At 53.5% G+C, this 15,651-nt stretch overlaps 1 protein-coding gene across 5 annotated transcripts in view; it reads right to left on the bottom strand.

Annotated features, from left to right (window-relative positions):
* The window catches only part of Pde2a (phosphodiesterase 2A), a 90,284-nt gene that overhangs the window by 49,637 nt on the left and 24,996 nt on the right, over positions 1-15,651 (bottom strand). For 2 of the 5 annotated variants that reach the window (XM_031387594.1, XM_031387593.1), the window contains exons 2-3: positions 11,570-11,636; positions 1,455-1,516 (exon numbers count right to left, since the gene is read on the bottom strand). In XM_031387594.1, the coding sequence (XP_031243454.1) occupies positions 1,455-1,516; positions 11,570-11,588 (81 nt within the window). In that variant the 5' untranslated portion in view covers positions 11,589-11,636. Of the gene's footprint in view, positions 1-1,454; positions 1,517-11,569; positions 11,716-15,651 lie in introns of those variants that run through there. The other 3 variants (XM_031387591.1, XM_031387590.1, XM_031387592.1) reach the window with 2 other exon arrangements.

The following is a 15,651-nucleotide window of genomic DNA, read 5'->3' as shown; positions in this document are numbered from 1 at the left end:
GCTTCTCCAAATCCCTCCCCTTGTGGCTTCCTGGGCTGGTGACAAATGCAGTCTTTCCTGGCAGGTGGCCGAGGCTGCTGAGACACTGCTGGCTCCCAGGAACACCATCTGTCCCAGCTCTGGGGGGAGCTCCCACCCATGGGGAATGCCACGGCAATAAATAAATTAATAATGATGCTCCAATCCCTCCCCCTTCCCTTGGCCGGAGCCTAGCATCAGGACCCAGTCCCACCGCAAGGGAGACTCTCAGCCCTGGGCCTCATGCTACAAAGGAAAGCCATGTTGAGCCCCTGCCCCAAACCCTGGTGGACAGCTCTTTCTCAACTTAATGAGTGGACAGGGAGGCATCTAGCCTCTGCTCTACCCTGACCCACCCCCCAGCACCTGCTCTGAGTCTTGACTTCCCTTAAACACAGCTGTCCTTAGCTTATGCTAAGAGTTGTACAGGATATGTGCTCAAAGGGCTTGGCACCATGGCGCTGACACTGGCAACAACTTCTTCCTCTTAGTGCTCTGGGGCACACAGGCAGACGAAGGAACCAGTACACATGCACACACACACACACACACACACACACACACACACCACTCTGTTTCAACCTTTGAAACCCACAATTTACCCCCATTTTTGTTACCCATTGAACATGGAAGGCTAATTCAAGGCACTCCCAAAGGCAGTCAGAACTGAGCTGGTGGCCCTCCCATCAGGGGAGGTAGGAAATGAGAGAAGCGCAGTTCCCAGGCTCCGGGAGCTCATAGTGCAGGGGCAAGCCAGGCATACATACAGAGTCACAGAATGAGAAAGCACAGTTCTTATGGCACACAGTGGGTAAAGACAACAGAATAATGCCCTAGCACCCAACCGCCAGGTGGGAGAGCTCAGAGGAGGAGGCGTGAGCTGGCTGGGGCTGGAGTTGATGGAGAGTGGGAGGAGGTCATCCTGGAGGAGGGGGGCTGCTGCAGAGCCCAGGATGTCAGCAGCAGGTGTTTGGTGAAGCAAGAACAGACGAGGGAGATTGTGGTAGGCCAGAGCTTCCGAAGGTCAAGAGGATGGGGACCATGGAGAATGTGTGAGTAGACAGGTTCAAATTTGGGTGTTAGAAGACCTGTTTGACGATCACAGGAAAGATAGGGACAATTGAGAGCAAGCAGCCAGTGAGTGTCAGGGGCATGGCCAGTGCAGGGGTGGAGCTGGGAGAGGAATTGCAATGGGCAGAGAATGTGAAGGATGTGGAGAACCAGAGAGGAGTCAGAAATGGCTTCCAGCTGAGTTGAGGGCAGGGAGCCCACCCTCCAGGCTGGGCATGGAGTAAGAAGAGGGGTCTTGTGTGTGTGTGTGTGTGTGTGTGTGTGCCCTTAGGCAGGAGAGGGTGGGCAGGGGATGCAGCTCCAGCCTCCAAATCCTGCACCCCACCCCCAATGCCCACCCACTCTTCCATCCACTGAGCTCTCACCTCCAGTCGGTCGTCTCTACTCCCTGGGGGTTCTGGCGTCTGTGCAAGGGGGTCCTGGCTGGCTGCAGAGACAAGAAGGCCAAGGGCTGAGGCCTACCAGGCCTTCTCCCATTCTCCCCAGCCTGCCCTCCCATCAGACTCCAGTAAGCCCACAGGTAGCTGCCTCTTCTAGGCAGTCCTGCCTGCTTATGCCCAGTTCTCCCTGCCAACACCCTTCTTGATCCCTGGGCACCTCTGTCTCTGCTTTCTCTCAACTCTGAGAACACAGACACATTTTGCCTTCTTGCCTAGTGTTCCCAAGTTATAGACATGAACACAGTTCTACCCATCCTGAGGTCCCTCCACTTCTACTTCTCTCCAGGAAACCTTCTCAGGCCTTCCTAAACCTGTTTCCTTATCTGTAAGGGGATCAGAAGATCCACCTGAAGTAGTCAGTGACTCTCCAGAGTGAGCTGGGCCTTGGCGCTCAAAGTCCAGAGATACCAAAAATCCCAAAGGCTTGTGTCTTGTGCGCAATCTATCACCAATCTGGCACTAATACCTCTGGGCCTCGCCTGGACCTCCACCTAAATCTCCCAGTGCCACTTCCACTGCTCCCAGAGTGCTGCTAACAGTGCTGCTGCAGGCCCCATAGACAGTCTGCGACCCGCTCTCTTGTTCTCAGAGGTCTACCACTCAGGCAACTTGGAGAAGCCCCAGCTTCTCTGACAAGCACTGTCCTGGGCCAGCTGCAGGCTCCTGCCCCTCCCCACCCCCACCCCCAAGCATGTCCCAGCATCGGACAGGCGGTGGGATATTCTGAGCCTGGCTTCGTTCCAGTCAGCTGCTGGCCTCCATGCCAGCCTGGCGAGGGTGCAGGGACTGATTTGATTTGGCAGCTTCGGAAGCGTGTGGTGGGGACAGGGTGGAGAGAGGGGGAGGGGGACAAAACACCCATCCCCGAAAGGAAACAAACAACCCCAGGCCCTCCCTCAGCAGGATGGGGAAGACTGTCTGGCATGGGGAAGAGCTAAGTTCCCTGCCTGGCAGCCCTCTCTTTCCACCTAGGCACTGGACACCTGCCTATGGCTATAGGAGTTTCTGGCCCTCACAGGGGTAATAGGGGAGGTGACAGTGGCTGCACCTGGTATCTGGATGCTTGTAGAGTGACTATGTCAGGTGTCTGGTTGTCTCATATGTCCCCTATGTCCGGTGGGGTTTCCTGCTTTGCTACATATTCAGCTAGTCCTGAGTGTCACTCAGGTGTCTGTGTGTAGAGCGACCGTCTAGGATTGGCCATCTCCCCAGACAAGTGTAGCTGAGTGGCTAGACCGCTACAGGGGACCAATTATAACCCAGGGCATGACAACGTCACCTGTGCTGGCTGCTCTAGGGTCTGGCATTGTTGGCTCTAGCCTGTCCCTATGTGCAATGACCCCACCAATCCTGCCTTGTCCTGCAGAGGAAATGACGAGGGCTGAGATAAGTATCTGACCCCAGAGGACATCCCTTTTGTGCACAAAACATTTGCCTCCTCTTCCCCACAGTCCTGAATGCCCTCCTCTCCCAGGAGAACACAGAGTGGAAGTGAGCCTCTACCACCCTCAGAGACTCCTAGAGAGGGCTGCTCCTGTTCAGATGCCTCAGCTCTCTCTCCCTTCTGATCCCTTCTACTCGACCCCAAGTATGGGGAACTGGCAGTTGGGCATTCACAGGCCTTGTAATGCTGATCACTGCCACATCACACACTTCCCTGCCCCCATGCCTGGGAATATACATTTACCTGCCAGTATGTCACCAGTCACCCAAGAATCTGACCTCCCAGGATTCAGTCAAAAGGCTACCACGGGGTATCAAGGCTCTCGATTCTATGACCTATGTGCCGGAGGGCATACAAAACCCTTAGTACTCAAGGGCAACAGCTATGCCCAAGTCGCCAGGTGGGGTGGTCAGGGTAGAGTGGGGCCTGCTTTGAGAAGATGCAAAGTCTTATCTGTTAGTTCCTCCTCATTGTCCCACTGTCCTCTGGAGAACCTCTTAGCTTTCCCACCCTGTCACAGGAAGCTGAGTTTCTCCTGAAGACAAAAGGGAGGGATCTCACTATGGTGGTGGGCTTGGAGAGGAATAAAGACTCATGTCCCCAGCTGTCTGTCACTAAGGAACTAGTGAGGTGGAGCCCATCTGCAGGACCCTGAAGGGCTTCAAATGAGATATATGGGGGTTTACAGCAAAGAGAAGACAGTAGCAACCAGAGTGACCTCCTCTGTATCTGATCCATTCATTAACCTGGATGGGATTTGTTTGTGCTTGTGATATCTTTGCACATGTCTGTGTGTCTGTATGCACGGGTGCCCATACCAGACATGGAGGCCCAAGTTGAGTCCCAAGGTCAAGGTTTGCCAAATGGAGTGGCTATCTGGACATCAGAGACAGTGGAGAAGACAGGGGGCTGAGTAAAGAAGAGAGACAGCAGTTTGTGGCTGTGGGGTAAGGCTAAGAGAAGCTAGCTGGGCCTCAGGAGGTCCCTGTGTATTCTGTGTCTATCGTGGTCAATTCTCAAACCATGGAGACCCAAGGCCAACGGCAGGGTGTGCCCATGACCCAGAGGAGAAGGGGCACAGCGCAGAGCTCTGCCCTAGCCTACTGTGTAACTTTAGTCAGGACTTTCCCCCCACCCCCTCTGAGGCAGCATCTTCATCAAAAGACTTGAACTTCAAGGACTTTTCCTAGGCTGGCTTTTGAGAGAGTCACACCTGTACAATGGAGACCTATGGGGATGGGAGAGAGCCTGGGGCTGGTGGCCAAGAGAGAGGATGAGGCAACAGGGTGGAAGAGCAGAGAGGAAAGCCCTGCTGGAGAGCCACAGGAAGGCTCTCTGAGAGCCAGTCAGCTGCAGAGGGTTCCCTGCAGGGTACCCCACTCTTGAGACCCAGACAGGAGGGAGTATACAATGGAGCCTTGTAGATGACAAGAGCAGCTGTCTCCCACCTGCTTTCTAGCATGTGGGAGGAGAAAGCTGGAGGGTGGCCGACAGGGACTCTGCCCTTGAACTTGAATCCTGCCTCCACTCCTGTCTCACAGGGATCTCAGGGGAAGGGAAAGACTGGGTGGCAGTGAGATGCACCCAGGGAATCAGGGAGCTCTATTTCAGACCTGCTGGGTAATGAGACCTGGACTAGTTTTGATCTGGCAGCCCACTAGGCTGGGGAATTCTGGACATGCAGCCTTGACAGGCTTCTCGGGCTCACCAACGTTAGGCTCTAAAAGGCAAGATCTTCTCTTTGAGCCAGGGTTCCTTTCCAATTCTGGCCTGGGTAAGGAGGCACAAGCAGGACCCAAGAGGCAGTGAAGTATTAAACAACAGGGCTGGTTTTGTGACAAACTGCATGGTGTGCCTGAGACTCAGGCCAGGCTCAATCAGTTCTTCTAGGCCCCCTAAGCCTCAGGATAAGAGCCAAGTCTGTTAGGGAGCGCAGAGACTATCCACTGGTTAGTCTCTGGGTCCCCAGCCCTCACTGGCCAAGGTTCCTGCATCTCCAAACCCGTGTCCGGGAAGTACTCATGTCCTGTTTCCCCCTCAGGCAGCTGTTGAGAAAGGGGGTGAGCAGACCCCTCCTTCTACATCTATATCCATCTACAGCTCTATGAAGACACCTCGAGGGTTGGGAACAGTGCTCTTTGGATGCAGGCAGTGGGTGATGGGACTGACTACCATGCCATACAAGCTTAGAAAGTGGCAGGTCCCTCACATGAACATGTACCAAGTCTGCTGTGGCAGGGGAGAGCCCATGTGACCAGGCTAAAAGGGTCTCCCATCTCCTCTGGGGTCAAGGCACCCCTCCTCCCCTCCTTCACGTGGGAGTGGAGCTGCTATCCCACCCCAAGCTATCTGTCTCCATTGTGTCTTGTTATGTTTTTAATAACTGAACATTGACATTAACAAGGCAGGTGGCTGCAGCTCTTCCCAGCAGCCCCATTTAGCATCATTGAATCATCAAATCATCAAATTCTAGAATCCTGCATGCACAGAATGTCCGCATCTTGGGCTCCCAGAGTCCCAGCATCTTAAAGTCACAGAATGTAGGATCCACACAGTCACACACCCACCCAGCCCTGGGCTGAGAGCTAAGAGTCATGGAAGACTATCATTCTCCCAGTGAGGACCCCAAGCTGACAGTCCCTTAGGAGTACTCATACAGCCCTCAGAGCTACGGGCCTCCAACTTCCTCGTTTAACAAGTGAGAAAATACACCAAGAGTGTACCCCAAAGTGCAAGGAACCCGGCAGTGCCCAGCCTCAAGACTGCACGACTGGATCTATACAGGTTGGTGTTTCTGACAACCGGACAACTTTCAAATTCTGAAGATCCCATGCTTGTGCTGGGTCAGCCGCTGCCCGCCTCTCCGCCCCTCTTATGTGTCCTTTCTGTTTCTTCTCTTTCTTTTCTCTTCAATACCTTCAGCCTGTCTCCCCCCACACCACCACCACCATCCACGGTGCATGGGGGTGGCAAAGGGCTAATTCCCTCAGGGCAAGGGACAGGAAAAGCAAAATGTCTCCCTTCACCCCAGGCACCAGCTGGAAAGGAAGGGCAGGCTCCTCAAAACAGGAAGGCAGGAGCCCTGGGGGGTGGCCACATCAGAGCCGGTTCACAGAAGGCTGGGCTATAAAGTCCAGGGAAGCAGCAGTTTACAATTTACATGAGAAGGGTCAGGTACATTGCTCATTTTCATAAATTTACATTTCTTCTCATACTTTTTTTGGGGAACTGCAGTCTACTAATTTTTTTTGCAGCTTGTTTTAGTTTTTCCAGTTCTGAATACCCTGCCCAGGGCAGAACACCAGTGGCCCACATACGTGTTGCTGAGATCACAGCGGCGCTGAGTAGAACCCAAGTCCTCGGTTAGCCTCGTGGCTGGTGACCTCCTGGAAGGTGCTCCTTGAAGGCCCAGGCTTTCATCCCCACACCATCTCCTCCCTCGGGCTCTCAGAGGCCGCACAGAGCCCACCCAGTCACCTCACTCCTCCCTTCTCCCCCCTTCCCACCTCTGTTGCTGGGCCCCCCTCTCAGCATGGGGTCCTCTCCCTCCCATCCTTTCCCTGACTAGGCTCCATCTTCCCCGGCATGGACCACAGCAGCCTAGGCCTCAGTTTCCACTCCAGGGAGCTGCACACAATCTACAGGCCTGACATCCAACTCCTCCCCCTCATGCCGGCTCCCTGGAAAACATCCAGAATCTTCAACATGGTTTGTAAGCCCTGAAAATTTTGGATCCTGCCAGTCTCACCAGCCACATCTCCTGTCTCCTGATGTCCCTCCCCTGCCTGGCAACCATTCAGCTTGCCCACCTTGGCAGTCCAGGGTCCAGGTCCATAAGCAGAAGCATGGGGCTTGAGAGTGCCAATCTTCTTCCCTCTGTCTGTCACCAACAAGCCACCACAGTCACCATCCTCCTTTCTCCGGGGTGTTCTCCAGGCTTATCCCTTGGCTCTCAGATTTGTTTCTGTCTGAAAGCTTCCCAGCTTGCTCTTCCTCTAACACTGGGCTGAATGAGGGCCCCAGTCGGCTCTGTCACACACATCAGCCTCTGTCTGGGTTCCCTCTTGCCTCACCCCTGGCACCTGAGTCCGAGCTACCTGCAACAGGCTAGTACTGCTCAGACTTGAGGATGCTCATCTCTCACCTTGCTATTGACACAGCATCCACCTAGGAAGGCCTGGCAGTATACAGAGCATAGTTAGGACGGGCAGAGCAAAGGGATGCAAGAACCCTGGGAGGCTGGGGCTAAAGACTTCCAGGAGAAGACCAGCCCTAGAGCCACCAGAGCAGACATAAGAATAAGAACAGAATACCCATGGCAGAGACATAGTGTTCTCAAGCCCATGAAAGCAGGTGCCAGAGGAACTAGCTGAACATTCAGGAAAGGCTTCCCGGAAGAGGAGTTACTTCTTTCTTGTTTGAGACAAGGAAGATGGTAAAAAATGAGAGGTTGGGAGCAAGGTCATTCCTGGGAGGTCAAAGTGAGAGGAGTGAGAGGGGTTGGAGAGTTAAGATGCAGGGAAGAATGGACATAGCATGATGCTCACCCCATGGCCAGGGCGGGCACTGCTGGTAGGCTGGCAGGCAAGAGTGCCCCAGCTGTGGCTGGGAAGCATTTCCTGTCTCTTTGCCAGGGGGGTCATTAATAATCATTTACCCGCCACAGGCAGCACAGAGGCCAGCCAAAGAACAGCATGGTGCTGGGGCCAGAGCCCAGCCTGGTGGCCAGGAGAGCTGGACAGTGGTATCAGCCCTGCCACACGCTGTGAGCCCTGGCCCAGCCACAGCCATCTCCTCTCTCTTCCTCTCTGGGAATGTTAGAGGGATGAGGCTCTGGGAGGAACTCGTGCTCAGGGCTTCAGGTCCTCTAGCTAACGGCTTGGGCTGCCAGCTCTCCAGGGGCAATCATGGACAGCCAATGGCAAGTAGGAGACAGACCTAGCTTGGGACACAAGAAGCCAGACCCTAATGGGGTGGACATGGCAGGCTCCATAGAGCCAAGTACAATTTAGGCTGGGAAGCTGCTGAGAGAGGGGCCAGCTGCGCCAGGCATGGGGGTGGGGGGCTGCTGCACACAGAAGGTAAGAAGCCCACCAAATGATCCAAAGGCTTTAAACTGTACCTGTGTGGCCAAGCAGGGACTCCATCAGTGCTTGTGGGCATTTGCATGAGTTCGGCCATCAGGCAAGATGTCAGCAAAGGACCCCAGAAGTTAGACAGAACTAGCTGAATGATGATGACAACCACAATGATGACAGTGACTCAGCCAAAGACAATGGATAGGAAAGGGGAGCAAAAAGCCGGAGACCAGGGATGGCGACCAGAAGCCAGGCAGCACTGCTGGAGTAGTTGGGCAGAAGCAGCATGATTTCCCACTGCAGTTCCACACCCACCTCAGACTGCTTCAAGGCCCAGCATACACACAACTCACTTGAAGAATCTTCTAGAAGGTAATGCTGAATAAGCCCCAGCCCCTTTCTAGTTAACTGGGATGGCTCTGTGCCTCCAACCTTAGGAGTCCTGAATGTTCTTTAACAACACCTGTTGAGAGTGCCTGGAAGAGCTTTCCCAGAGCATTCTCTGGAGTGTATGGTGTGAATCTCTAATGCCTGGGACATCTGGCATCAAACTAAAGGATCCCCAAAGATTGACCAGATCAACCCCTTCTGGTTATGGTTTCTGTGAGAACAGTGTCTCTCTCTCCATTTGATGTGGGGTCAACAAAGGCAGACATACACTGAAGTCTTTCTGGTTGTCTCCCAGCCTGGTGACACAGAGAAGGGAGGAGAGGGGAGTATGGGGGGGGTGGCTTTGGTAAAGTGTCACTGAGGAAATAATGACCCAGAAAGACAACTGAACCATCCTGGTTTGCCAGGCTTGGTCAACTCCAGGTGCAGTCTGCTCTGGCATAGAGGAGCACCTCCAGAGACATCACCCAAACTCTTGGTCCGTGCTAGACCCTCCCTTCTGCAGAGGTTGTAGTAAACAGAGTAGACTTGCTGACACGTGTATCCTCTCCCCACCCTCTAAAACCTGGCCCCAAACACGGGACAAGCTAAGAGGAAAAGAACAAAGGTTCCCTGACCACAACATCACCCGCCGCCCGCCTGTCCAGCGCCTGCACAGCAGGAAACTCAAGACAAAGGCTTTGGTCAAAGTGAGGAGGATGAAGGGCAAAGGCTAGGGGCAGCCTGAGTTGGGAGGGCAGGCGAGGGCATCTCTAGGGACTTGATTAGAAGGAAAGCAAGGACAGGAAGGCAGCCAAGCCTGCCTTGCACACATACGTCACTCCACAAACATTTCTGGGGCACCTGCTGTATTCACATATGGCCAAACATAATATACCTCTCTCCTCACACCACACACCTATGCACACACTCCATTGCCCAGACCTCACCCTGTCCCAAGGCATCCCTAACTCATCCTAACTCACTGTACATGCCCCACACTCTCCTCATCACAGGCAAACAGCTCCCAGGGAGAAAAGATCACAGAACCCACACCTCACACTGAAAAAGTCACACGGCTCACACCCACCCACACTTCACACCACACTCAGACTTCATCTCCCACCGTGCACCTCACACACCTCACACTCACCTTCCTAGCCACAGATACACACACACACACACACACACACACACACACACACCACTCAGACACAGAAGCACGTGTGCAGGCATATTCTGCATAATTTGCATGCTTAATGTCAGACCAAAATATCACCCGTTTGTAGACACACAAAGTCCTTCAGTCTGGAAACTGCTTTCTCCTCCCCACCCTCCAACCTGGTCAACTGCTGGGTGACCGGACCCTGAGTCTTGGCTGCACCCGGTCTTGTCCATAGTTGCATGAACAGTCACCACAGACACATGGCACACAAACACTAACACACAGGTGTCTGAATATTTTCCCCAAGCAAAGCCAGGATGTACCATAGTAACCCTAAAGCTACCAAGGAGGCTGGAAGCACACGGAGACACAGACCTCCACTCCCCTCTCACAAGACTTCTGTTCAAAACCAAGAGGACTAGGACTAGGACTCCTCCTGGCTACATACTGCAGCCAAAGAGCATTGCATGGTCACTTATTCAGTCTTCAACATGCAAGCTGTCCCTACAACATCACAATGCCATGACAGACACAACCACATGCACACACCAGAGTCACTCGCTGTGTTACAACTCCCACCCACAATCCTGCCTCTGTAGTCATACGTAGCATGTAACACCACAGACTCATAATCTCCATACTGTCATCTCCTCATGAAGAATCTCACTCAAATGATGTGATTACACACAGCACAACATACATGACGACACACAAGGCATACTCAACACATGCTATACACGCAGGAACCCTCATACAAGCTCATACACCCCAGACTCACCCATCCCTCACCACAGGTGAAAGGCATTAGCTTGCAATTTATCCCCTCTCTCCACCCCCAAATCCAACTGCCCCAGTCACCATCAGGACAACTGGGATAAGGGGATATAATTTATAAGTTATAAATATGAGTGTCCCACCTCATGATCCCTACCCACTACACATTTTGGGCATCCGGAGGGCAACGGTCTCCATGTTTAAGCCCTTGAGCTTGAGTCCATCCTGTGCCTTGCCTAAGAACACAGGTGGGGGGCTTCAGGGGGGAGGCCCTAGATGCTCCAGCCCTGTCTTCTAAACCTGTTCCCCCAAAGTAGGGGCAGACATGTAGGGAAGGCATGGTCACAGAAAGACCTTCGCACAAAGACAGAGACCTACAGAAACGGAAGGGCTGAACAGACGGAGAGAGGTAGGCAGCCTGGAGCAACACACTAAACAAGAGAACAGCAGAGGGGCCAGAGGACGAGACCATCAGGAATTTGAGAACTGTAAGAAGGATGTGGGACCATCACACCTAGCGAAACTAGAGGCTGGGAGGCAACAGGAGAAGACTGGAGGTCTGTGTAAAAGATGGATGAGGACTGGGAGGGAGCAGTCTGGCAGAGGAGAAGAGAGAAGCTGGGATTTTAAAAGGGGGTTGGACCCTTGGGTTGGGCAGAAGATGGAGACTACAATCTAGATGGTTAGTAAGAATGGGGAGTAAGACTATGTAGAATAAAAGCTAGAGGTTTGGGGGTGAGGTCCTATTTATGAGGTAAAGTTCTCTGCTGCCAGGGGCTTAGGGGATATGGGTGTGCCTGGAATCTGAGATGTACAGTAGAGAGCCAGAGGTTTGGGAAGGTAGTGGGGTTAACCTGGAAGGAGGGAACTCCAGGTTTATACAGAGCTGTCAATGTGGCTGAGGGGGTCAACGAGGATTAAGAGTTCAGGGCTTGGGTAGGAGGAGTTCCAGATGCGAAGAGGAGTCAGAATCTCGCATTTGAGCTGAGAGCTGAGGAATCAAGGACCCCCTCTGGGTATGGCTGCAGTCCCATTCAGTACGAAGCAGGTTCCGAACTAAGGGAAGGGTCCCCTCTTAAAGGAAGGTTCAGGAGAGAGTGAACTGTGGGACAGACGACTGTAAACTCGTCAGAGGACCGGGCCCTTGACCAGGCTCTCCCCGGACACCCGCTTCTCCCTGTTACCCAGAATGGGGGGGGGGCCCTCCTACCTGCAGGCTGTCGGCGCATGGCTGCGGCGGCGGCTCGTCCGGCTTGAGGAAGACCTGCTGGCCCCGCCTGAGGAATTGGACAACAGCGATGAGGATGTGGTGCAACACCAGGACCATGCTCGCAGCCGCCCGCCCGCCCCTCCTGCCCGGCCCTCGGTCAGCGCGTCCGCAACAGCTTCGCCGGTCCGCGCTAGGGTCCGCCCTGGTCCCGCCTCGCCCCCGCCCCCGCCCCGCCCCAGGCCTCCAGGCCCCGCCTACGTCTCCGCTACTGGGGACAGCACTTCAACGCCTTCCAAAGATCGGACCCCACCCGATCCCGGTCGGCTTGCTCCCTTCCAGGCCTTCAATTCCCAAGTCTCCTGCAGCGGGTCGGCTACGAGGCTTCCCTCTCTTCGGTCGCCTCTCAGCCTTCGCTGCCCTCCGCTTATCCCATCGTCACTCCCCCTATGTGGTAGGGCCCCTCCCAGAGTCCCGCGCACTGTCGCACCACATTCTCTCCCCATCACTTGGACTTCAGTAGCCCGGCCAGAGCCCCGAGGCCGAGTCCAGCGCAGTGCGGGGAGAGGGGCCGCGGCCACAGTCCGGGAGCCCCGAGGTCCCTTTTCTCCTTCCAGTGCAGAGGGTAGAGGAAAGTGAGGGAGAAATTTAGAGGTCGCTCCAAAATGGGACGAGCCCCGAAGCGGTGGCAGATCTGTGAAGGAGACACGTGCGCCCTGACACACACAGGCGCACTGTTCCCAAGTGTGGGGTGAGAGCACTGGGTCCCTAAGGCTACCAGGTAGGTCTGCATCGGCCTTCCAGGAAGCTGAAGAGGGTGCAAGCCCCAGGGCCACCTAGACCGCAGTTCTGCGGTGGGACCCCGAGAGCTGAGAGCGCATTTCTCCGCAGAGCGGCCTCTGTGCTCAGGCGCTTGCAGCAGCCGTGACGCTCCTGCGCCCCCTGGTGTTCTATCGCAGAGGTGCACCCCGACCCCAGTAAGGGTTAGCTGGAGGGGACATTTGTGTAACTTGGGTCAAACTCCTTGCCTGGACCAACATGTTTTCTAGCCTTTGCTTGCTATAAGATGGGCCAAGGCACAGGATGTGTCTATATCGATGGGTGAATTTAGGTCTTCCCGGATTTTGCCAGTGTAACTTCAGCCAGATCCCCTTCCTATTGGGCCTCAGTTGTTCTATAGGGCTGTCGGACGACTCAAACTTGGAATGATGGTGAGACAGACAGACTCCCAACAGCCCTCACTGTCCCCTTCCCTGGTTCTCCTTTCTGCCCTACTGCCCCTCTTCCTGTAATTCCCTCTCCCCAGCCCTTGGGAGGTGACTCAGTGAGCCCCCTGCTCCCCACCTCGTAGATGTGATTCATTTGGGCCCTTTCCCCCTGGGGAGCAATTTCCCCAGTGTTGAGTCACTGAGCCCAGTGCTGGACACAGTCCCAGCACCTGGCACAGGCTTGGAAGTGTCCTGGCTGTCCCAGTAGCTCAAGGGGTGATCTTCCATACAAGGATTTTTTTCTCCTCCTAGCTGAGCTTCTAGCTTCCAGTGCTCAGACACCCTCAGTGGGTCTCTACCAGGAGCACCATAAAAACCTAAACCTCTCACTCGGCATTACAGACCTCCCACAGTTCAACCCTGATTGTCAACCAGCTCTAACAACCCCACCCCTTGTTTTTATACAGCCCTTTTCCTTCAGAGAGCAACTGCCTCATTCTTTCCTCCTGGTGCTACTCTGTGCCCTGCTAACCATTCAGGAGCAACTCAGAGGCCATCTGCTCCAGGAGCCCCTCTCTGAATGCCACCTTAGTAGTCTAGATGGGGTCCCTTTTGTATCCTTCTTGGGAGTCAGGTCTGGGGAGCTGAGGACGAGATCTAGGCCGAGTCAATGTGTTTTTATTGCATCTTCATAATAAAGCAGTTTGTCCTACATATTAACACTATAGAACATGACATGGGCTAAGGTGTGTAAAGGTTACACTACTCCTTCAGTGGGATTCTCTCTGGCCTCAGTTTCCTCCTGTGTAAAAGAAGGGGGATGGCCAATATGATGATGACTGTTCCCAGGTCCAGTACACAAACCTCTTGGTCATCCTGGTCACATGTCACTGGCTTGGTCCCGGGCTTTCAGATATTCTAGGTAGGACAGAGGTACCCAGAAGGTGTTGGCATGGTTACTGGCCCTAGCTATTGGATCTTCAAGGGACCTCATCTTAGCTCTGCAGTCAAGAGCCAGCTCCAACCTGGCAAAGACCCCATCTCTAGGTGGGACCTCCACAGCACTTGCCTCCTGAGAAGTTATTTTTAAATCCTACTTGAGTCTCTCCTGCTCTGGTGACTATAAATCCAGATGTGCATTCTGTGTCCCTCAGGTCTTTGTGTGTTATTTGTTCTGAGTCAAGCATTCATCAGGAGGTCTGAGTGAGTCCTCCCTCAGTCAGAGGGCTGCTGCATGATTGTGGCCAATGGATCTATCTGGGCCTCCACTGCCCCATCTGTGAAATGTTAACACATCTATATTCAATAACAAGCAACCTAATCCCTTATGGCACTTGGTAGGCTTTGTCTTCACCTGAAGTCTCTGAATTTTCTAGGCCAGTTCCCTCACAGTCAGAGCAACCAAGGCTCTGCCAAATTGCACAGGGAAAGACCTTGCTAAACTCTCATGGCTAAGAAGTATTGCCACCCCAAGGTTAAGTCTGGTTTCTCTGAGCTCCCTATAGATTCCAGGGCTCCTTATCTCTTCAGTCTGTGATCCACTATGCCTGACTCTCCCTTATGATTTGAAAGTACTTCCTGGTCTGAAAGCCCAGACTTAGATTCTAGTTAATCCCTGTCCTGTGGAGGCAAGAGTCGAGCCCAACGGCTAAGATTTGAGTTGTACATGCAGACCTGGAACGCTTCAACACCTAGCAAGCCACCCCATCGCAAAGTAGAACTGATGTGTGTGCACGTATGTGAGTATGCATGTGTTCCTGCCTGTATGAGTGTACACAGGTGAGTGCTTGCCTGTAGAAGCTGGAGGACAGCCTCAAGGGTCATCCTTGAGGACGCTGTCCACTCTTTGAGATCAATTAGGTTAGATTTCTGGTTGACCAGCAAAGCTCCCAGAATCCTCCAGTTGCTTGCCTCACCAGTGCTGGGAACACAGGAACACCACACAACCAGAATTTTCACAGATGTCGTGGGACCAGACTGGGACCTGGTCTGGCAAGGCTAACACTTCACCGACTGGATTATCTTCCCAGTCCTATCAACCAGAGTTTATAGACAAGGAAGGCCCAGAAAACTAAGTAAATTGTCCATGCTCACACAGCTAGTAAACATCTTGTCTCCTTACCTTAGGGTCCACTTGGCCCATACTAGGTGTTCCTCCAAACCCCTGTCCTAGGCAAGCTATTTAACGAAAGGTGACTCCACTCCGGGTACTGTGCCATCCCGACCTCCAGTCTCTTACAGGACCTGCACCTGTGTCTGCAGGGCCTGGGGCCTGTGTGTACCCAGGAACTATGCATGAGGTCTTGATTAAGACCCCATGTTACACAGAAAAAAAGTGGAGCTCCCAGGAGCATAGTCCTTGCTTGGGTTCAAAGAGTTGCCCAAGCAGTTATCTGGGCTCCACATTTTGTGTTCTTATTATTTTGAATGAACATCTGTGCCTACAGAACAAGGCCCCAAGTGTAGCCTCTCCAACCATGCCTACACATGCCCCTTCTCTAGGCTTCCAGAATCCAAAATGACACGGCATCCAAGGCTCTTCCTCTGCCATGCACACCTCCTCACCCCATCCACAGTTTGCAGCTTCTCTTCAAACTTTTGGTCTTTGCCCAACCTCTTCTGTTTGACCCTTGGGGTGGGTCACCCATTTCCATGTCATTTGCTTCCGAATTTGTTGTGTATGCAGCAGGTGGTCAATGCCATGAACCTCCAGGAGGAAGGGAACCCATGAAGTTGAGTCCAGAATCTTCTGGCTTATATTGTCCCTGCTGAGGAGACCCCTGAAACTTTAACATCTTCTCACTGTCATCCAGAGACTACAGAACCCTTCCTGGACACAAAGTTGCCTCATGCCCCACATACTCACACCCCATACAC

This window comes from Mastomys coucha, unplaced genomic scaffold (assembly GCF_008632895.1).
Source record: "Mastomys coucha isolate ucsf_1 unplaced genomic scaffold, UCSF_Mcou_1 pScaffold21, whole genome shotgun sequence".
Taxonomy (NCBI): Eukaryota; Metazoa; Chordata; class Mammalia; order Rodentia; family Muridae; genus Mastomys; species Mastomys coucha.
This window is presented reverse-complemented; position numbering and strand designations above follow the sequence as displayed.